The following is a 24403-nucleotide window of genomic DNA, read 5'->3' on the forward strand; positions in this document are numbered from 1 at the left end:
TGGTATCAATGTGGACTTCACCAGTTTCAAAATCTCCCCTTCCCCCACTGCATCCCTCAACCAGCCCAGCTCGTCCCCTCCCCCCACTGCACCACACAACCAGCCCAGCTCTTCCCCCCCACCCACTGCATCCCAAAACCAGTCCAACCTGTCTCTGCCTCCCTAACCGGTTCTTCCTCTCACCCATCCCTTCCTCCCACCCCAAGCCGCACCCCCAGCTACCTACTAACCTCATCCCACCTCCTTGACCTGTCCGTCTTCCCTGGACTGACCTATCCCCTCCCTACCTCCCCACCTACACTCTCTCCACCTATCTTCTTTACTCTCCATCTTCGGTCCGCCTCCCCCTCTCTCCCTATTTATTCCAGTTCCCTCCCCCCATCCCCCTCTCTGATGAAGGGTCTAGGCCTGAAACGTCAGCTTTTGTGCTCCTGAGATGCTGCTTGGCCTGCTGTGTTCATCCAGCCTCACATTTTATTATCTTGGAATCTCCAGCATCTGCAGTTCCCATTATCTCTGTAAGCATGGTTAGTTCACTTATCACTCAATGCGAAGTGTAATTCTTTTGTTAACAAACACAATTTGTATACAGTGACATAAAATATTATTGAGGTGAATTGGTTTGTACCGTCTGATTGGAGATTTGTAGTTCTAAAACTTAAATGAAACGAGGTGTCCTGTGCCAATAAACTATGTTCATTCTCATGTATACATAGCACTGTTATTAGAATACATTTGAGTTTCAAATCTTTTGGATTTTGCAGTCTTACTGAATAAAGCCAGATTCAAAAGAAGCAGAGCTGGTTGCATAATAATGACGAACCAAGCTGTTCTTAAGTGTCAGACAAAGCCATTGCTGTAATGAGTATCACTTGGAGAGCTGAGCTTTTAATGAGCTAATGAAAAGTGGCAGAGTATAAAACCAAATGGTTCTGTTGAACCTACATGAAACAGTTTAATTGCACTAGAACTAAGTTTAACAATTCAGTTCACCTGAATCATGTAAGCAGGAGGGTTAAAGGAGGAGTGATATCTCTGGCCCTGATGTAGACCATGTCAACTACATGACGCTGACAATAAAAACTAATTCTGGAATGTTGCATTGTATTTTACATGCAATTCGTAGCTGAAATGTGTTTTGAGAAAGAATATCCGAGCAAACAAAATAGAAAGAAACAATAATAAATATTAATTTTTCATGGTGCAGTCAAGTGTAGAAGAGATTTACTATGATAGAGGCACAATATAAACGCAAAATGCTTCTCTTGTAGCAATCTCCCTCAAAGAATACACACAAACTGCAGTAAGTCATGTTTTCTTAGGATCACGTGATACCCATTCACGCAATCTACTGTTCACACACAATATCCCCAGACCCTGACAAATGAAACTTAACATCTTTGTTTTCATTTTGAAATCCCTCCACAGCCCTGTCCCACTGATGATGCAAACTCCTTCCAGCCTTACTGATTTAGTACGTCTCTCCATCAACCTTCATGACATTAGCAGAGTGTTCCATCACAATCCCAAAACCCGTCCGCACACCTCTCCAACTTTCTTCTTTATTACCCAGGACTAAGGAACTTTGCCTTTTGGCCAAATCATTTGACACCTTTCCTCATTTCTCGATCCATGACTTACTGTATATTCCCTCGACTGCGTCCCCAAATTGTTTTCTTCTCTTAAAAATATTTTCATGGTTTTTTTTTAAAAGTCAAAGCAACTATATCAATGCAAGCTATTGTTCTGTAATATAGGAAGAAAACACATCACTTTTCAGTCTTCAAATCAAACAAATTTCAAAAAATTATCCAAACCAGAATCCTAAATACCTGTTGTCCCTGAAGTGAATATGTACAGAAAAGTAGATTTTAGATTGACTGTTGATTTCCATGTATCTGGCACAGGGCTGTCTGGTGCTTCTTCCACTTTATCTGCGAGAGTATTCACTCCATGGAGAGTACATGTTTTCCCCATAACCCAGACAGATATGTTATTCTCCTGGATATTGGTCAGAATGTCCCTCACAACATCAACTAGATCTGCAAGTTCAAAAAAACCATAAGTTTATAAATATGTAATTGAATATCACATAAGCAGTTTATAAAGAATAATATTTACTTACAAAATAATAATTGTATATTGACATAAAGTTCAGAATTACAGGTGAATACAACAGAGGAGAAAGGAATTCTACCCATCAAAAAGTGCCAGCTCTTTGACAGAGTCATGGAAATTGTCCCAGTCTTTTCGATAACAATACAGCAATATTCCTGTTCCTACTGTTAGTCTGACACACCTCTGAGGGTATTTCACCTTCTGTGAGACACTACAAAGGTCAGCTTTATTGCTGATCTCTAATTACCCTTGACAAGGTGGTGGCCAGCTGCCATCAGGAATCACTGCAGTGCATGAAGTATAGATACGCCTAAAGAGGAGAGTTCCAGATTTTATACATTGGGACAGTGTATAGTATCCAGTTAGAATTGTGTGTGACTTAGACAGGAACTTATACAAGGTAGTGTTCCCACTGTGGTCAGTTCCCAATTCTACCAAATGATGGGGGCTGTTTTTTTCGAAGATATTGTTGTCAGAGTCTTGTTCAGTTGCTACAATGTACACTAAAAATAAGTATGCACTTCTGCCTTTGAGCACAAGTGATAGAGGGAATAGTTGTTCCAGCTGATAGATAGGGTTACAATCAAATGTAAGATAATAAAATGTGAGGCTGGATGAACAGAGCAGGCCCAGCAGCATCTCAGGAGCACAAAAGCTGACGTTTCGGGCCTAGACCCTTCAGAGAAGGGGGTGGGGTGAGGGTTCTGGAATAAATAGGGAGAGAGGGGGAGGCGGACCGAAGATGGAGAGAAAAGAAGATAGGTGGAGAGGAGTGTATAGGTGGGGAGGTGGGGAGGGGATAGGTCAGTCCAGGGAAGATGGACAGGTCAAGGAGGTGGGATGAGGTTAGTAGGTAGGAGATGGAGGTGCGGCTTGAGGTGGGAGGAAGGGATGGGTGAGAGGAAGAATAGGTTAGGGAGGCAGAGACAGGCTGGACTGGTTTTGGGATGCAGTGGGTGGAGGGGAAGAACTGGGCTGGTTTTGGGATGTGGTGGGGGAAGGGGAGATTTTGAAGCTGGTGAAGTCCACATTGATACCATTGGGCTGCAGCGTTCCCAAGCGGAATATGAGTTGCTGTTCCTGCAACCTTCGGGTGGCATCATTGTGGCACTGCAGGAGGTCCGTGATGGACATGTCATGTAAAGAATGGGAGGGGGAGGGGAAATAGTTTGCGACTGGGAGGTGCAGTTGTTTATTGCGAACCGAGCGGAGGTGTTCTGCAAAGCGGTCCCCAAGCCTCCGCTTGGTTTCCCCAATGTAGAGGTAGCCACACCGGATACAATGGATACAGTATACCACATTGGCAGCTGTGCAGGTGAACATCTGCTTAATATGGAAAGTCACCTTGTGGCATGGGATGGGGGTGAGGGAGGAGATGTGGGGGCAAGTGTAGCATTTCGTGCGGTTGCAGGGGAAGGTGCCAGGTGTGTTGGGGTTGGAGGGCAGTGTGGAGCAAACAAGGGAGTCACGGAGAGAGTGGTCTCTCCGGAAAGCAGACAAGGGTGGGGATGGAAAACTGTCTTGGGTGGTGGGGTTAGGGTTAGGGTAACCCAGACTACAAATCAAATGTGCTGCTTTGTCCTGTCAGTGCTAGGTTTTTTTGAGTATCGTCAGGTAGCACTTCGATTGCATGCCTCTGTTGTGGCCTTTAGATGATGGGTAGGTTTTGGCCAATCAGAAGGTGATTTAATTACCATAAGATTCCCAGCCTGCATTTGTCGTCACTGTGTTTTTATTGATAAGTTGCAGGTCAATGGTAACTTGCAGGATGTTTTAGAGTTATACAGCACAGGAACAGACCTTTTTAGTCTGACTTGTCCATGCCAACCAAGTTTCCCAAATTAAACTAATCCCAATTACCTGTGTTTGGCCCATACCCCTCTAAACCTTTACTATTCATGTACCTGTCCAAATGTCTTTTAAATGTTAGAAATAACAAAATGTGGATCTGGATGAACACAGCAGGCCAAGCAGCATCTTAGGAGCACAAAAGCTGATGTTTCGGGCCTAGACCCTTCATCAGAGAGGGGGATGGGGAGAGGATTCTGAAATAAATAGGGAGAGGGGGAAGGCGGACCGAAGATGGATAGAGGAGAGGATAGGTGGAGAGGAGTGTGCCGGTGGGGAGGGGATAGGTCAGTCTGGGGAGGACAGACAGGTCAAGGGCACGGGATGAGGTTAGTAGGTAGGAAATGGAGGTGCAGCTTGAGGTGGGAGGAGGGGATAGGTGAGAGGAAGAACAGGTTAGGGAGGTGGGGACAAACTGGGCTGGTTTTGGGATGCAGTGGGGGGAGGGGAGAATTTTGAAGCTGGTGAAATCCACATAGATACCATTGAGCTGCAGGGTTCCCAAGCGGAATATGAGTTGCTGTTCCTGCAACCTTCGGGTGGCATCATTGTGGCACTGCAGGAGGCCCAGGATTGACATGTCATCTAAGGAATGGGAGGGGGAGTACCTGCAGCTACCACTGCCTCTGGCATCTCATTCCTCAAACACATAAACCACCCTCTCTGTGAAAAACTTGACCCTCAGGACCTTTTTAAACCTGTTTCCTCCCACCTCAAAAAACATGCTTTCCTCATTTTGATCTCCCCCATCCTAGGGAAAAGACCTTTGCTGTTCACCTTATATATATCCCTCATGATTTTATAAACCTCCAATGTTCCAGTGAGAAAAGTCCCAGCCTATCCATCTTCTCCTTGTAGCCCAAACCCTCCGTCACCAGCAAAATCCTCGTAAATCTTTTCTGAATCCTCTCCAATTTAATAATATCCATCATATAACAAGGCAACCAGAACTGTTATGAGAACATGTCTGTCAAACCAGAACACATCTCAGCAACGTACCGTACAGACTCAGCATGACATACCAATGGTCTGATCGATTATTGTTGAGGTTACATGCTCAAATAAAAGGAAAAAATTACTGCAAAATGCTACAGGATAACAAAGTGTGAAGCTGGATGAAAACAGCAGGCCAAGCAGCTTGTCAGGAGCACCCAGATGCTGCTCGGCCTGCTGCGTTCATCCAGATTCACACTTTGTTATCTTGGATTCTCCAGCATCTGCAGTTCGCATTATCTCTGATTGCAAATGCCACAGATCTGAATTAAACACACTAAATTCTGGAAAACCTCAGCAGGACTGCCAGCTTTTATGGAGAGAGAAACAGTTAATATTTTGAGTCTGGCAATGTTGTTGTTCAAAACAAAGACAAGTCATACAGGAAGAGTTTAGAAGAATTTGAATTAGCTAAATACTATGATGGTGAGAGTTTCCAGACGATGCTAAGATGTAAGAGTTACTTGACATGTCTGGACAAAGATGGTTGTAAATGCTCCAGCTTGTCTTTTTCACTAAAGATCAGCCTCAGCTATCATCGCAGAACAGGATGTTTTTTGGATCTGCTTCCTCTGGCTTTTTATTTAACTGTCCACCACCATTCATAACTGGAATGCAGTATTTTAATATTATCCACAAGTTGTGGGATTGTTTAATGTCTACTACTGAATGGTGCTTTTGATGTTTATGCCTGCAACTGTCCTTTGATGTAGCTTCAGCTGGTTAACATCTTATTTTTAGATTTGCCTTATGCTACTCTTGGCATGCTCTCCTAAATTTCCCACTAAACTAACAGCTGGTTTTCTGCCTAGACGGTAATGATAGGGTGATGGATCTACCAGGCCATGAGGTCTCATTGTGACTGGGTATAATTCTTTTCCATTTATTTATTCACTGGCTCAGTGTCACTGGCTCACCCAGCAGTTATTGCTTATCCCTAATTACCCAGAGGGCAATTAAAAGTCAATCACATTGCAGTGAGTTTGGAGTCACATGTGGGCCAAACCAGGTAAAGACAGCAGATTTCCTTCCCTCAAGGACATTAGTGAGCCAGATGTGTTCTTCCAATAGTCGACAATGGCACACAGTCGCCATCAGACTAGCTTTTTATTCAAGATTTTATTCAAGTCAAATTCCACGATTTGTTGTGGTGGGATTCCAGACACAAGACAGGCCATTGGCCTGGGGTTCAGGATTACTATTCTGGAGACATTACCCCTACACATTTAGCACAGTGTTGATGCCATATGCGCCTCAATATTGTTTCCACTGTTTGATGTCCTGTAGGTCACAGCGGTTTGTATAACAGCTACTGTATTCTGTCTTAATTCTGAGCAAAAACCTCAACTATTCACTCCTCAACTACAGCATCCTTTCCATTAATATAATACATTTTCTAAGCAATACTAACAGATTCCTTTTTTTTGCCTCCTTTGTTATCTTACCTGAATATGTTGTAGCCAGAATCTGACCCACAGACTGCAATCAGTGAAGACAGATAACTGCACCTCCTCCAAGATTATACACAACACTGCAGACCCCCAAAGCATGCATTCTCAGCCCCCTACTGTACTCCCTGTACACCCACAACTCTGTTGCCAAACTCCGAACAAACGCTATCTGCAAGTTCGCCGAAAACACCACAGCGATAGGAGAGATATCGAACAACGATGAGTCAAAATGATAGAAAGGAGATAGAGGGCTTGGTGGTGCAGTGGAATGAGAGCAAACTCTCTCTCAATGCTGGCAAAACTAAAGAACTGATCATTGATTTCAGAAAGGAAGGAGAAGAAATGTCCCCATCTACATCAATGGAGCTGAGGCTGAGAGGGTGGGCAGTGTCATGTTCCTAGGAGTGACAATAACCAACATCCTGCCCTGGACATACCATGTAGCTGTGATGATCAAGAAGGCACAACAATGTCTCTTCTTCTTCCTCAGGTGGCTCAGGAAATTTGGCCTGTCCATCAGGTCCCTCACCAACTTCTACAGATGTACCATAGAAAGCATCCTGTTTGGGTCCATAATGGCTTGGTACGGCAACTGCTCTGCCCAGGACCTTAAAGGAACTACAGAAGGTGGTTTGCACAGCCCAGACCATCATGGAAACCAACCTTCTATCCATGGACTCTATTTACATGGCCTGTTAACGTGGAAAGGCAGCCATCATCAAAGACCCATTGCATCCCAGTAATGAACTCCTACTACCTCTTCTGTCAGGTAGAAGATACAGAAGCTTGAACACACACATACCAGCAGGCTCAAGAGCAGCTTCTTCCCTGCTGTTATGAGAATGTTGAACGGACTCTCCCATTTCAAATAAAGTTGGTAATGTTGATCTCACCTAGCACACACCGTGTGACATAACTTATATGCCTCTGTGTAGCTTTTTTTCACCCTATGATCTATGTATCCTTATTCCTATGATCTGCCTGTACTGCTCGCAAAAAAAATCCTTCTCACTGTACTTAGGTACACATGACAATAAATCAAACAAAATCAAATCAAAAGTTCACATCCCTCCCTTTCTTATTGTAATTCTCTTCCAGTTGGTGCGTGACATCTGCTGAGACGGGCACAAGTCATTTTATCATGAGACCAAGAATTCCCGTGACACTGGGTCCATTTCTAGAACTCTACAGCAGCATCAGGTTTGAGTTCCAGTCAATATCTGTAATGGAAAAATGAAAGAGACAGGCAACGCAATTCCCCAAGAACTGACTAACCGACCTGTTGCAATCCCATCAATTTTCAAACAGAAAAGGAGTATACATTTATATGAATGAATGTATGAATCTGTTGCTTATATAACACTGACAGCATCCATGCCACCCACAAATATTGAAGTGACTGTAGTGAACTGTGTCAATGTGAAGGAAATGAGCCAGTTCTGTTTCTTTCCCACAATTATAGCATTAGACAGACTGATTAAAGCTATCCCCTCCCTACTTAATAATGTACCTCATTTCCAGTTTAGAAAAGACAATTTACTGCACTAATACTATATTTGTCTCTTCCTGCATTGCTTATTTTTATGACTGCGTTTAGTAATTTTGTCTTAAACAGATGTGGATTGTTTAATTGTGTCAGTGGTTCCTATTTGAGCCTTGAACAGCCCTGAAGGAAAGATGAATAGTTTAATAATCTTATGAAGACCTGGTTCAAAAAATATCCCATTTAGTTAAAACAAGAGTTTTGTTTTGGTTTATTTCCAGCTTCTTGCTATCTGAGCAGCTTTACTTTCAGGCTGATCCTGGCTCTGTAAGACTCATCCATTGGGACTGACCCTGGATAATACGTAAACTAATATTAAAGCACTTTCAATTGAGATGAACTTTTTGTTGTGAGTTTATCACATTAATTGAACTTTAAAAGCGATACATCTTTAGAAAAGTGTTGGTTCATTGCTTCGAACAGTACTTCATTCAATTTCAGATAAAAGTGAAAAAACTGAATGAGATCTCATGGTTCAGTGAAGAAAGAAATCAGCTCATGAAACTAACCTCTATTCAGACATCAGACACCATGGAAAAGCTAGAATAAGCTACCGTGCTCTGTTTTATTATGAATGCAAGAAAAAGGATCAGGAATAGGCTATTTAATCCCTCAAACCTCTAATGTTTTACAAAAAATGCAGATTCCTTTCTTTTGTGATTCAATAGTTTAGTGATTTCAATTATCATTAATTTAAAATAAAAAGAAAACTGTGCACTTCTATGAAGCCATTCCAAAGATTAATTAAGCCGTCAAGCCACTGGAGATTTGAAATAAAATTTGAAGGTGGTGGAACATACAGAACGTATTCATCATACCTAAAGTTGGAAAACAGTTAAGATTCCAACTGCAGAACTATGAAAGTTTCATGTCTGAAATGTCAACTCATTTCTTGCTGTTTACCTTTGCTCATTGAGCCCCATTTCTTTCTGGAGACCATTTGTAGTTTTGTTCTATTCATGAGCAAATGAGTTGGATCAGAAATTACTGTTTTCTTATATACATTTACACTGTATTCCTATAGTAACTCTATCTGTATAATAATCATTACATTAACTCTAACAGCACATGGTTTTGGTTATTAAGCTGCATTAAAGGAAAAACACTGACTCATGAAGGTTTACTGAACCCCAAACTAGACTTAGATACAAAGCAATCTTATTTGTTCAAACCCATGTCAATTTGTGGGATCAGGTTTTTTACAATTTCATGTCTCGTGTTTCCTCTTGTTTCCATCTTGACAGCACTGTGCACTGTAGATCTACAACAGCACTTTTGGAAAATGTGAATTCCCCAACGGTATAATGGGACATGCAACCAGGTGAAGCAGCACTGCTGGCAGTGCAGTGGATATTCTGGTTTGACAAAGCCATTGCAACGCTCCTTTAACCGATTGTGATTTTATTTTTTCTGATGGGTGTGAAGCATTGAAAAGGCTCACATGAGCTCTAATCACTGCCAACAACAGCTCTTGTAAAATAGGAGACATTCAGCATTTGTCTTATAAATAACTGCATGGAAGGTAGTATTCTGTTACCAATCACCCTTGATTTACACCTACATAGAACATGACACTGACCCAGCTAACTCAGAGATGTCTCCTAGACTGAACAGAACCCCTCACACTCCTGTTTATGGTTTTTATTATTAACCTATTTTTTCCCTATTCAACTTGTTCAGAAATGTTATCAAACACTCTGGAGGAGGTGGGACTTGAAAGCAGGCCTCTCAGTTCAGGAATAGGAATACTACCACTGCACATCAAGGGGTCCCGCACACTCCTGTTTATATCTGTTTTCCAGAGCTCCCTGAATGGACCAGGTTAACAATGCCCTGAGGGAGGGATTTCCAGGATTTGACCCAGCAACAGTGAAGGAACGTGATATATTTCCAAGTCAGGATGGCGAGTGGCTTGGAAGGGACCTTGTAGTGGTCCCATGTATCTGCTGCCCTTGTCCTTCTAGATGGAAGTGATCATGGGTTTTGAAAGTAAGATAACAAAGTGTGAAGCTGGATGAACACAGCAGGCCAAGCAGCATCTCAGGAGCGCAAAAGCTGACGTTTCGGGCCTAAACTCAGGCCCGAAACGTCAGCTTTTGTGCTCCTGAGATGCTGCTTAGCCTGCTGTGTTCATCCAGCTTCACATTTTATTATCTTGGATTCTCCAGCATCTGCAGTTCCCATTATCTCATGGGTTTTGAAAGTGCTGTCCAAAGAGAACTTCTGTAATGCATCTTCTAGATGCTGCTTTTGCCATTCAGCATCAGTGGTGAGGGAGTGGATGATCTCCAATATGGTACCAATCAAGTGGACTGCTTGTCCTGGCTGGCATCAAACACCTTGAATGGACGCATCCAGACAAGTCGGGAGCATTCCACCACACTCCTGACTTATGCTTTGTAGAATTATAGGTGTTAATGAAAAATGTACTCATTACATGACAATAACTACTATAATCTGGGAAATTGATAGTTCTGCAATGCAATAGTTTAATTCTATTACTGGCATATTGACACAGCCCATAGACTTTGTGTACCCAGTGACTTTGGCTATTTTTGATATCATGCACAGCGTAACAAATTAGCCGAGGACTGGCATCTATGGTGCTGAAAATCTCAAGGGAAAGCGAAGGTTAATCAACCATTGGCACTTCTGGCTGAAAATATTTGCAAATGCTTGTGCCCTAACCTTTACACTGGTGTGTTTGGCTCCTTCGTCATTGAGGATGGTAATATTTGTGGAGTATCCTCCACTGACTAATTGTTTCATGGTGCACCTTAATTTACAAACGCATGACGCAGGTCTGCAGAGTTTAGATCTAATCTATTGATTTTAAAATTTCTTATGAATGTTTATAACATGTTGCTTCTGCTAGTTGTGGCTTACTTTCAGCAGTCTGAAACCTTACTTTAAGGCTTTGACTCAATGATAGTTACCATGGATCTTCTAACATTTAACAGATGTTTATCTCACAAAAAAAACACAATTAAAGAAACTCAAATTCCAATTCAACCAATCTCTTCAAATGTTCCCTCCTCATGTAGCGCAGCTGATGAGACACAAGTCACTTGTTACACATATGTTGGTAAGAATGTGTAAAATATTACAGATTTTTCTTTGGTTTTTCATAAAATTAATGAAACTGTAAGCCAACGGTCATATGAAAAAAATTAGTAAAGACTTTGCATATTTCTCAGTTACTCTGGCAACTCTTTGTCCCATATTTGGCAGCATGGCAGTGCAGCATTAATTAAGAACCAATCTGCTGGAAACACAACTTTTAGTTTAGCATCTGGGCCGAGTAGAATTGTATCAAAACAAAAGCTTCCAATGACAATTGGTACAGACATTTTATCAGGTTTGTACCAAGTTGTCAAGAGAATTACAGAAGTTGATGAAAAATGTACTTGTTGCACAACAATAAATACTATAATCTATACATGTCAATTACAAATGCTTATGTATGGAACTGACACATGATAATAACATTCTGATCAGAGATAGTGAGAACTGCAGATGCTGGAGACTCCAAGATAACAAAGTATACACCTCCTCCCACCCACTCTCCTGCAAAAATTCCATCCCCTATTCCCAATTCCTTCGCCTCCGCCACATCTGCTCCCAGGATGAGGCATTCCACGAGGGCCACCAATAAAACCTGAGAGAAATTTGAGGCGGCACGGTGGCTCAGTGGTTAGCACTGCAGCCTCACAGTGCCAGGGACCCAGGTTCAATTCCAGCCTCGGGCAACTGTCTGTGTGGAGTTTGCACGTTCTCCCCGTGTCTCTAGGTGCTCTGGTTTCCTCCCACAGTCCAAAGATGTGCAGGCTAGGCGGACTGGCCAGGCTAAATTGCCTGTAGTGTTCAGGGGTGTGTGGGTTATAGGGGGATGGGTCTGGGTGGGATACTTCAAGGGGTGGTGTGGACTTGTTGGGCCGAAGGACCTGTTTCCACACTGTAAGGAATCTAATCCAAATCTAAATTCCGTATTCAAATAGTTGTGAAAGCTGAGGTGAATTTGTACGCAGCTGGATAAGGTTTACGTTGAAATTATACATGCATGCACGAATCATGAAAAAGTCGCACTTGCCAATGTAAAGCAAGTTTCAAACTTGCATCAACTTAATCACAAACATTATCACAACGATTAGGAGTGGAAATTACAGTGTTTATATAATCGTGACTAATTTTATGCAGAAAATGAATGGATAGTTTTTGAAAAAGGATTTGAGAACAAGGTAAATGAATGAGACGTGAGTGAATTTTGAGATCCCATCAGCCCTGGTGATGAGGCAGTATGCTGAACATCGCCCTTTAGGGCTGTGGTACTTAATGCTGTGATCTGGAATGTATTAACACAAACATTTGTGGAATCAGATTCAACAGTAACGTTTAAGTGAATTGAATGTATACTTGAAAAATAATTATTTACAGTTATAGGGAAGGAGTACTGGAGTGGATCTAATTAGATAGTTTACAGTTTTAATAGCCTTCCATTGTGCTGTAAAGTTCAATGATTTCCAGATTACAATTTAGATAGTTGCAAGTTGTAACACGTTTGAGAAATGCATCATTCTCGCTAAGCAGCAGCGAGATGCCAACCAATGGGGATTAACACTTGTTCAACACCTTTGGACAGCATAGCTCATCTCCTCAATATTCAGCTGTTTATCTTACTGAGCTCACCAAGGAAGCTAGACTTTGAGGAACTTTGACATGGAAACCAGAGAAAGTTCCATTCACCACTTGGTCTAAATGAATTCTAGGTTGAAGATGTGACACCAACATCTCTGGGCATCCCCAGTGGTCAGGAGTCACAGCCCACTCTACATCCAGAGACACTGCAACCCAGCATGACTCTAAATCCCTCACTTTCCATTTCCCAACCACTTCTATTAGGCTCCTGCCCTTCAATGCTGCCTCTTGGATTGCCCCAGTACCTCTCATTGTAACGCTGCAGCAAAGGCACTATGTACTCAGGGACACCCCACCCCCAGCTCAGGGGCTGCACTAGGCTGTAACTCCAGACTCCTCACTCACTGTTATCATACTCACTCGCTCTGAGCCTACTTGTATGCTCACAGCCTCCCTGCCTTGCAGTTTTATGGCTACCCTCTCAGCTAGAACATAGAACATAAGAGCACAGTACAGGCCCTTCGGCCCTTGATGTTGTGCCGACCTGTCATACCGATCTCAAGCCCATCTAACCTCCACTATTCCACGTACGTCCATATGCTTATCCAATGACGCCTTAAATGTACCTAAAGTTGGTGAATCTATTACGTAGAGATACTAGGTTCATACTACTGCTGTCTTAATGTGTAGCCACAAGACAGGGAACTGGTCATAGTTGTCAGCTGGCCTTTGCCAGGAATACTGGGCTAGGTTTGACTCAGGGCTCCCAACACAGTAAGTGGAGGGCGGCGTCTGATAGGAGTCCAGGCCCCACTGGGGACAGTCAGATGCTCTCCTCATAAACAGTGAGAAGCCATCAGCATTGAATCTTTCCGCTCCATTATGTGGGCTGCTTTCCTCCTGGGAGGGGGGAGGGGGGAGGGGGGAGGGGGGAGGGATGTGTTATGGGAGATAGAAGTGGTGGTACAGCTTTTATTGTTGGTGCAGGTGGGAATATGTCCCAAGCGAGTGCAAAGGTAGCGCAGAGGGCAGACTAGGTTCGTTTTATTAGAGCTTGCAGTGAGTGAGAGCAAATGGGCAAGATGTTGCAGGCAACAGTGAGAGTGACAGAGCAATGGGGCTTGGCTGGAGCTGGGTGACAGTAGTAGAGATAGAGTAAGTATGCGGAATCAGGGGAGGATTGTGGAAGTTACACAGACTGAGCGAAGGACATTGACATTCTCCCTATCATGCTGGGCATTCCCTCATGTCAACTCCTTTCTGCCATGTCCAGGGGAATTGTCAGCAACTGTGCAGGATAGCTCCAGACTGACTGGGACTGGGTGCATGACAGGCTTTCAAAGATTGCAGAGGTGTAAGGGATGCTGGTGAATTCTGGGATATCCAATGAGTGGTGAGTTGTGGCATGGTGTGTGGTATATTGGTAAGTTTGGTAAAATACACCAAGAGAACTTGATAGTGATGACAAACTTGCGAAAAACACTTGAGCAACTCACACTTGGCCAAAAAAAGCATTAGATTTATTGTGCATCCAGTTTGCGTCATCACCAAGAGGAGATCATTGTTCAGTTTTTTGAACGGCACCTCGCCTTTTAGAGTGTTGCTGTCTGATAATCCTTTGACCCTCTTAAGCAGTGACATTCAATGATTCATAGAACATTACAGCACAGTACAGGCCCTTTGGCCCTCCATGTTGTGCCAACCTGTCATACCGATCTCAAGCCCATCTAACCTACACTATTCCATGTATGTCCATATGCGTATCCAATGACGACTTAAATGTACCTGAAGTTGGCGAATCAACAACCGTTGCAGGCAAAGTGTTCCATTCCCTTACTACTCCGAGTAAAGAAACTACCTGACATCTGTCCTATATCTTTCACCCCTCAATTTAAAGCTATGCCCCCTTGTGCTCGGCATCACCATTCAGGTTTCAGTATAATTGATGCAGGGATTTTAGGTGACCACTGAATTTATACCTTCATTTGTTCTATTTACCTTTTCTTTCAAAAAAAAAGACACACTGCACTTAAATTTCCAAATTTCTGTAGGTAAGTTGGGGCTGCGATTCAGTTTCGTGACATGGAAGAAACTGGTTTGGGTCAGTATCAAATACAAAATAGTCACAAATGAAATGAAGAGGGAATTGAGATTATAAAAAAAACCCTCTTCACAAAGGGATAACACATTCTGGAGCTGGAGGAACACAGCAGGCCAGGCAGCATCAGAAGATCCTGAAGAAGGGTCCCGACCCGAAACATCAGCTTTCCTGCTCCTCTGATGCTGCCTGGCCTGCTGTGTTCCTCTAGCTCCACACTGTGTTATCTCTGACTCCAGCAACGGCAGTTCTTACTATCTCATTTCACACAGAGATTGGCTAAAATGTCAGACCCATTAACACAAGAAAGGGTTGAAATGAGTCACTTTTAAAGGAAAGCTAAATATATTCGTGAAAGCAAAAGGAACAAAGTGATACATTGCTGGGGTTAGATGAAGAGGAGTGAAAGAATGATTAAATGGAGCATAAATGCCAGTCTGGAGTTTTTGGCTAAATGGTCTATTTTCATGCTGTAAATAAATCGATTCATAAGTATCCTTCTCGCTGCTTTATCTATTTCTTGGTGATTAAAGCTTCAATACTTCAATGACTTCCTCCCCATCTTAAAGTCAAAAGTGGGGATGTTCACCAATTCACAACTCCTCATATACGCAAGCAGTCAATGTTCAAATGCAGAAAGGCCTAGACAATATCCAGGCTTGTGCTGACATGCTGCAAGTAACAGTCATGTCACACAACAGCCAGGCAATGACCATCTCCAGTAAGAGACAATCTAACCACCACCCTTGACATTCAATGACATTAACATCACTGACTTCTCAATATCAATATGCTGGAGGTTACCATGGACCAGAAACTCATCTGGATTCATCACATAAACACAGCGGCTACAACAGCAGGTCAGAGGATAGGAAGACTGCGGCGAGAAACTCACCTCCTGACTTGCCAAAGCCTGTCCACCATCTACGAGGCACGGGTTGTGGAGCACAGAAAATTCATGGGGGTGTACAGCACTGGATTGGTTGGCCATTGAGGTCTCCCTATGCCTAAATGAGCAATCATGCTCTTCTTTGGTTCATTCAAGAATGTTCTCCCTGTACAGAGTGAGGAATCTGCTGTCTGTCACCATCAGCCCAGCTGCTAGTCTGGGTAAAACTGGTGGAGTACCACAGTCCAAGGGACACTTCCTGGCTTGCAGCAGCTGAAGCATGTGTATGTGTAACTGGGCTTTAAATATGGCCTAGCGGCTTGCATATCAGGAGGCTTTAGCAGCAGCAAGCACTTCCATCTCTAGCACTGCAAGATTTCCTCAGAAAGTTGCCCAAATGCCCGGTTGCACAAACATTAAGGTGAAGAGCAGGTTGCTTAGAAAAGTCTCTGAGCTTTGGCAAACTGATTGTCACAAATCTGACAAAACATTAACTGAAAATGGAAAGATTAGGCACTTAAGGTTTTAGTAAACTAGGACAAACTGACACAGCATAGAACATACTGGTACGGCACAGGAACAGGCCCCCATGATACTGTTCTAAACCAATCCCACCTGACTGACATGGTCCATATGGCTGTATTCCCTACCTGTTCATGTCTCTGCCTAAATGCCTCATAAATATAGCTACTTCGACCACTTCCCCTGGCAACATGTTCCAGACACTACAATCTTCTATCTAAAACAACTGCCTCAGAAGTTTCCTTTAAATTCCCACCCACTTCCCCAAATCCCGCACCTTAAAACTTACGTCCCTTTGTACTTGACATTTCCACCTGGGAAAAAGACTCCCACTATCCACAAGTTTGATTGTTCTGATAGTTTGCCTGACGCAAGATGGCAGCAGAGTTGTAGTGCTGCGAGCAGGCTCCTGCCTGGGACCCATCCGCTCCCATCTACTTCCTTTCTTTGTCTTACTTTTGCTTTTGGTCTTTTCTTTTGGTCTTTGTTTTGGTCTTCTTTTCTGTGGGGTGGTGGGTTTGGCTTCTCCTGGCGAGACAGTGCGTTCTCTCACCATTCAGGGCCAGTGGCAGCGGCAGCGGCAGCAAAGCTCCTCCACCAATCAGGAATGGTGGTGCCAGCAGCAACAGACTCTTCAAGATGGTAGTGCCAGCAAGGTGAGATCTACAGCCAGAGCGTGACTCGTGGCCTGGTGTTGGAGCCAAGGACTCCTGGTTGCTGGGCGAGTGGGGGGGGGGGGGGGGGAGAAAATCAGTGGCGTCAGTGAAGTGGGCCCAGCGGCAACCAGATGGCACCTAACATGAGGCAAGTCCTACAGCAGTGGGTCTGGTGCAGGTGGTGGTGAGGTAGTGGAGGTCTTACTGGCATGGACTGGATCGGAAAGATCAATATTCTGAACTTTTTACTTCGTTATTTTTCAAACTTATTCCTATGACCTATAATGCTGGACAATTTATTTCCTATTTTTTCTAATTTTTTGTTGTTTCCTAGGAATTTGATCTTTACTATCTACACCTAGGTATTTTTGTGTCTTAAGTGGCGCTGTTATGCAGCAACGGTAAACTTTTCACTGTACTCGTGAGTACATATCACAATAAAGATAATTTAGTTCAATTCAATTAATATCTTGGTACAAAAACACTAAAGCAGCTTAGCATGCTATCAATTTGAAAGAAAACAAGTCAGCGTTATTTACCAAACACAACAAAGCCTACAAATGGATGATTTGAATATGTATCAGTGGAATTATCACTCTCAGGGGACTGGGAGGATGGTGAAAGGAAATGGAGAAGCAAGAAAGACTTTTTGTGCATAATTGGAGAATTTAAATAAAATGCCAATTCAAAATCTTTGCTTATTAGCCCACGTACTGCACTGAATTTCTGTTGAAAATTCAATTTTGTTCACTTGCTTTAAACTAATATATAAGAATTTGCTAAATGGGCTTGGTATAGAACTTTGCCCTCTTTTAGGTGAAACAGTATTACATGTCAAAAAACAAGTCATGAAACAAAATTTAGGTGGTTGATCCCATCTTTAGCTACGAAGTTCTGATTATAGGTTTAAACAAATTCATCATTTAGTATTTGCGTCAAACGACATCTACTATTAAGCAGAGGCAACGGCTTAGTGGTATTATTGCTGGACTATTAATCCAAGGACCCAGATAACGATCTGAGGACCTACGTTTGAATCCCACTGCAGCAGATGGTGGAATTCAATTCAATAAAAATCTGGCATAAGAAACTAATGATGACCATTGTTAATTGTTGGAAAAACACATCTGGTTCGCTATTGTCCTTTAGGGAAAGAAACTTCCATCCTTACCTAGTCTGGCCTATATGTGACACCAGACACACAGCAATGTGGTTGACTCTTAGCTGCCCACTGGGCAATAAATGCTGCTGGCCAGTGATGCCCTCATCCCGTGAATGAATAAAGGAACAAAAAAAATTAAAACATAGTCAATGTGTTTTATTGAAACATCCCATATATACCTTCTGTCAAAAGGGCAAACATAATCTCTATAAACTTGCAAATACGGGATAAAAAATTACTCCCCAGTAATCGTAGAAATTAGAGTAAGCCATTCTGCCCTTCAAACCTCCTCTCCATTTTAATTAGATCAAGATAGATCTGAATCTTAACTCCACTGAGCATATTGATTGGTGTGATGTGGGTGTCACTGGTAGATCAGTATTTATTTGTGTCTCCAACTGCCCTTGAGAATTTCTGCAATCATAATATACCAAAAGAATTCTATCAATCTTGTTTTGCAATTTTGAATTGATTATATCTCAACAGCTTTTTGGAGAAGAGAATTTCAGATTCCACTATTCTTCAACACTGGTTAATTATAACATGATACACCCTTGACCTGGACTTCCCTTCTGAAACAAAGAGCACTTTTTCTTATTGAGCTTATCAATTTCTTTTATCATGCTATACAACTCAAATGATTTACCCTTTTTATCTTCAATGCTTAAAGGAACACAATTTCACTCTACTCATAAAATAGAAGAGTGGCACTGTCTTTTTTAAACCTGAAAGTTATGCGAGACAAAGTCAAGCTGCTACAAAATGATTCAAATTATCCTACATTTCATCCTCAAAGTTGTTGTACAACCAAGCTAAGGTAGGTTCACTAGCAGTACAACACGGGAAGGTCACGGGACCTGAAACATTAGCTCTGTTCCTCCCTGCCCCACAGATGCTATCAGACCTGCTAAGTTTCTCCAGCAACTTCTGCTCAGCCTTTCAGATTTCCCAGGTAAATGTAACACGCCCCAGTGCAATGCAAAGCACATCAGAGGAGATCTGCCAGAGTCCCAGCTCACATGCACACTTTATCCAATACAATGCACTACCTGACCCACTGTTCCACATGAATACCGCGACTACGCTTTGATAAAATTATTTGACCGAGCACCAAGAGATCCGGCACATTTTGTCGCGACAACTTCTTCCTTACCTTCCCCCACAACCAGGGTGTTAGCTCCGGAGCTGCGCAGGCAGTGTAAGAGGGAGCGGGTGCGGAGGTTGGTGTTCAGGAAAGCCACAGCACAGCCCAGCTTGGACAAGCCGAACCACACACACACAAAGTCAGGCTCGTTACTCATCAGCAGAGCCACCGTGTCCCCCGCTGCCAAACCCGGTTGTTGCCCCAGGAACACCTGGGCCACCCGGTTACTGCGGTCATCCACCTGCCGGTAGGTGAAAGGTACACCCTGGTACAACAGGAAGGTTTTGTGTGGTTTCGTCTGTACCTGCTGGCTGAAGCGCTCCAGCACAGTGGGTACCCTCCTGTTCAGGTAAACCTTCAGCAGCTTCAGGCCGAATGTACTGGCTCGGAACAGAAAGCACACATCGTCAGCCAGGCACTGCAAGCTGGAGCTCAGCACAAAGCCTACAGCCAGGAGTCCTGCTAATGCTGCTACAGCTAGAGTTATCATCCTCCCAGAGGCCAGGCACACACCGACAGCAGCAATAATCTCTCTCTCTCTCTCTCTCTCTCTCTCCCCCACTGTACAGGGGGAGCTGGGGGGGGGGGGGGGTTCCCACTCTAACCCCTTCCAGTTACTTTCTCTGCTGAAGATTAACAACAAACTGCAGTGGGTATCCAACCAAATGCAACGTCTTTCAGCATCAAATAGGCGGGACATCCTGTACAGATGAGTCTTGGGTAAAAGATTGCCCAGCTGCTATGTTTTTTCCCACCACCAGCACTCCGATGTTAGTGTCAGTCACACTCCAAGATGTGACACATTAGCAATCAATGGGGTACAGGCTGAAAAAAAGTGCTGGCAGCTATGACTGCACATTGCCATCAGCTGGCAGGGATTGTGTCTGAGTCTCATTGAAATTCAACCGGTGAGCTGCCAACTCTAATGAAGAAAATCTTTGCACCGAGATAGCAGCGATCATAATCCCATGACATCTCGCAGCACACGAGGACGACTGAGCCTCTATTGTAAATTGGGACCTGTGATAGCTCCCACAGAGCATCGTGATAGTGTTGCACCTGTGTCAGACCTCCAGGCACACTGCCCAGCAGGGGGGAAAGGCTGGCTGTGCAGGATCAAGCCCGAAGATTGTTCTCAGGTACTCTGTTAGGGGAAATGCGCAGCAAAATGGAATTAAAGCGAACAGCCGTGATCATATCGTCGAGCAAGCTCAGGGGCACAATTGTCTACTCCTCCTAGTTCCTACTTTGAAAATCCGTAAACAGGGTGCAGCCTAACACTCCTGCCTCCTTGCAGGAGAGACTGCCAGTCAGTACAAGGAAGCATGTGAAACACAGAAAATAGGAGCAGGAGGAGGCCATTCGGCCCTACAATGTTCATGGCTGATTGTCCAACTCAACAGCCTAATCCTGCTTTCTCTCCATAACTTTTAACCGCATTCACCCCAAGTGCTCTATCTAGTCCACTGTTGAATATGTTCAATGTTTTGGCATCAACTCCTTCCTGTGGTAATGAATTCCACAGGCTCACCACTCTCTGGGTGAAGAAATGTCTCCTCATCTCCGTCCTAAACGGCCTACCCTGAATCCCCTGGCTGTGACCCCCTGTCTGGACACACCCACCATCAGGAATTTTCTCCCTGTGTCTACCCTGTCTAGCCCTGTTTGAATTTTTTATGTTTCTATGAGATCCTCCCCCATTCATCTGAATTCCTGCGAAAACTATCCCAACCTAGTCAATCTCTCCTCATACGTCAGACCTCCAGCCCCAGAATTAGCCTGGTAAACCTTCGCTGCACTCCCTCAAAAGCAACAGCATCCTTTCTCAGAAAGGGAGACCAAAGCCGCACACAATATTCTAGGTGTGATCTCACCAAGGCGCTGTATAACTGCAACAACACATCCCTGCTCCTGTATTCAGAACCTCTCGCTACGAAGGCCAACATACCATTTGCCTTCTTTACCACCTGCTGCACCTGCACGCTTACCTTCAGCAACTGGTGCACAAGGACACCCAGGTCCCACTGCACACTCCCCTCTCCCAACTTACAGCCATTCAGGTAGTAATCTGCCACCTTGTTTTTGCTTCCAAAGTGAATAAGTCATACCTTTATATTCCCTTGAGAGAAACTAATGAACATAAAGTAACTAAACAAATGATTAGCCAATAATGAAACAGAACATGAGGAGAAGTTGTGGAGAGAACTGATCTTGGAGAAAGTGACAAAATTAGCTGATGCTTGCCTGACTGTGCTGAACATTATGATGACTCCAAACATGTCTGAAGGGGTGTACATCGATGATGTTATTGGCAGGATGATCCAGTTCACCAAGTCCCAACTACAAAACACTCTGTACCCTCAGTATGGCTCGGGTCAGTGGCCATCATTAATGTCTCCACTTAAGTAGCAATTGGGGCACGGTGAGCTCTCAGCAGCTGTCCTATTGAATACACTGTGCACTGACAACTTGAGCTCCTTTTCCTTAGTAATGAGTTGCGAATTTTTCAAACTAAATCCATACTCAGAATTTGTGCCAAGTCGATGTGTTGAAAAATGGCTCTGGTTCTAAGCTGAAGCAAACCAGATGTTCAGACCTACTGAGCTCTCCTTATACTTCAAATGTGAATGCAACACTGAGGTGCATGAGCAAGATGAACATTTTCAAGTGTATGAAGAGAAAAACTTAGATTTTAGAGCACTTTTCACAACTTGAGACCCCCAAAATGTTTTACAGACTATTGAGTACTTTTAAAGTGCTTTTATTCATTGTTGGAATGTGGAGAGATGATACTTCCAATAGTGTGGTACTCCATTACTGCATGTCAGCCTACATTATAGGATCTGATTTCTACATTGAACCTTGAACAAAACACCTTTTGATTTGAAGGAACAAGTGCTAACACTGCTTAAATACTTCTGTTACCTTCCTTGTTTCAAGACCTTCGATTTCTTGTTGTGTCAATATGAAAATTCTAGATCAAAGTGCAGTCTGTGCCATTGCTGATAATGGGGAAGAGATTAAGGGACACGGACTGAACACACATTGGTCAGATGAATGAGAAGTTATAGGAAGGATATTATTCAGCTGGAGAGGGCTCAGAAGAAATTCATCACAATGCTGCAGGGAATGGAGGGGTTTGAGTTGTAAGGAGAGGCTGGATGGGCTGGGGCTTTCTTCACTGGAGTGTAGGAGGCTAAAGGATAACCTTATAGAAGTTTATAAAATCGTAAGGAATATAGATCAGATGAATGATGGGTGTCTTTTTCCTAGGGTGGGAGATTTCAACACTCGGGGGCATATTTTTAAGGTGTGAGGGGGAAGATTTAAAAAAGTCATGGGGGCAATTATTTTTTACACTGTGTATTTGGTGTGTGGAGGAAGTGGTGGAAACGGGTATAAATAGAACGTTTAAAAGGAATTTGGATAAGTACATGAATAAGAAAGATTTGGAGGAATATGGGCCAAGCACAGGCATTTCATTTTTTTATTCATTCACAGATTGAGGGTGTCTCAGGCTAGGCAGCATTTATTGCCTATTCCTAATTGCTCAGAGGGAAGTTAAGAGTCAACCACTTCACTGTGGATCTGGAGTCACATGCAAGCCAGGCCAGGTAAGCATGGCAGTTTCATTCCCTAAAGGACGTTAGTGACCCAGATGGGTTTTTCCAACAATCAGAAATGTATACATGGTCATCATTTGCGACTAGTTTAATTTGGGACGATGGTCGGCGTGAACTAGTTGGACCTGGAAGCATCTGTATCCATGCTGTATGACTTGATGACTCTGAAAGGAAATATTTCATTACAAATGGGCTAAAGAACCTCACTGATCTTGTTGAAGGGGCACCATAACTAAAACACAATGTTGTGTTGAAATATGTGGCTGCTTATCTGCCAATCCTTGCCCTTCTTTGTTCAACCTTTATTGCCTCCCTTTTTTTAGGCTCTTCTCAGCCCAGTGTAAGGACAATAGTGATCAAGAAGGCTGTCACCTTCTCAAGGACAACAATTGGGGCAATTAATGCTGATCCATCCATCAACATCCATGTCCTATGAGTAAAAGGAAAAAAAAAATCACCATGAAGTCACATGTTCTGATTGGGTACCTATCAAAAATGGACAGTTTTTTCTTTCTGACCCTTTCAATCATCAGCACAGTATCAGGACCCCAAATGGTATAGTTACTATGTTAGGTGGGGAGGAGGAAGGTGTCTGACTATGTGACTCACTGAATGCAGTGGAAGGACAGCCCAGAAACCAGCCTGCAGGAGAGCAAATACATATCTTAAACCGTCAAAGATTTTGGAGAAGTATGACAGTTTAAAATGATTAAAGATTTTTTTCATCCAAGAAATAGGTCTTGCTTCCCTGCTTAATGCAAGTATGAACTGCAGGCAAGCTAATGTAACTGATATCCCCTGTGGCTGCCTGAAATGAATTGTTTGCAAAGACGTTCTGGGGAGCAGAGAGGTCTCTGCAACAGCCAAAACTTGACTTTAGGTCTTTGGCGACATGCAGCTTATCAGTGAATGTTATTGTATAAGGTCTGCTCGGAGACTCATTTTATTTGCTTTTACAATCGCCATAATTCTGATTTGCTCCTCTCGCCTGCAGCTGTTGTTGCTCAGGTCTTTGCCAGATTGGATTCCATGAAGAAAAGATTGCATTGCCAGAAAACCCTAACAACCTTAAAATATATTACTACATTTGAAATCATTTTAAGTGGCAAAGCACATATTTTAATTCAAGCAACATGTGTCCCTAAAAGTCTGTTTCTGTTAAGAGCAGACAAGGATTCCTTTATAAAAAGCTACAAAATTCTTACATGGTTTGTAGTTATAGAAAAGAGTATTGGAACTGCAGTGATTGTAATGAGGTGGACTCACAGAATTTTGGGGCCGTTAATCTGGAGCCCTGGGTAACAGATAAGAACAGTAGTGTCTGACATCCTGCTCACTCTGAAAGCTGGTTCTGAGGGAGCTCAATCAGTGGCAAGGACTCTGCAAATGTAAATGTAAGGTGACTTGATGATGAGATACCAGCCTCCGTGGAGTTACTTCAGTAACAACATGAGCAGCAGCAAAAATAGTCCTGTTGGTCTCATGCCAACAGATTCCAAATCACCTACATTCACATTTTTCTCGTGTGAGTTCTGACCACCCATGTCAAGATCTGTGTACTTTAGTGGGCGCAAATGGAAACATATTATGATGAAAATGACCCGTATCAATCAAATATCTTCCTAAGCTTCATGCTATCTACCAAACAAGGCAGAATTTGTGATATATGATATATTGTTCCTGACAATGAAACAGGACATTTGGTAATATCCACTCTTAAC

The 24403-nt window shown here is 43.1% G+C and overlaps 1 protein-coding gene across 2 annotated transcripts in view; it reads right to left on the bottom strand.

Moving 5' to 3' along the window:
- The window catches only part of LOC125450678 (long-chain fatty acid transport protein 6-like), a 54297-nt gene extending 34595 nt beyond the window's left edge, over window positions 1-19702 (bottom strand). The window contains exons 1-2 of one of the 2 annotated variants that reach the window (XM_059642686.1): window positions 19069-19702; window positions 1833-2042 (exon numbers count right to left, since the gene is read on the bottom strand). In XM_059642686.1, coding sequence (XP_059498669.1) covers window positions 1833-2042; window positions 19069-19549 — 691 coding nt within the window. In that variant the 5' untranslated portion in view covers window positions 19550-19702. The remainder of the gene's footprint in view (window positions 1-1832; window positions 2043-19068) is intronic. The other variant, XM_059642682.1, reaches the window with a different exon arrangement.
- Between the last annotated feature and the right edge of the window lie 4701 nt (window positions 19703-24403).

This window comes from Stegostoma tigrinum, chromosome 3, assembly GCF_030684315.1.
Source record: "Stegostoma tigrinum isolate sSteTig4 chromosome 3, sSteTig4.hap1, whole genome shotgun sequence".
Classification (NCBI taxonomy): Eukaryota; Metazoa; Chordata; class Chondrichthyes; order Orectolobiformes; family Stegostomatidae; genus Stegostoma; species Stegostoma tigrinum.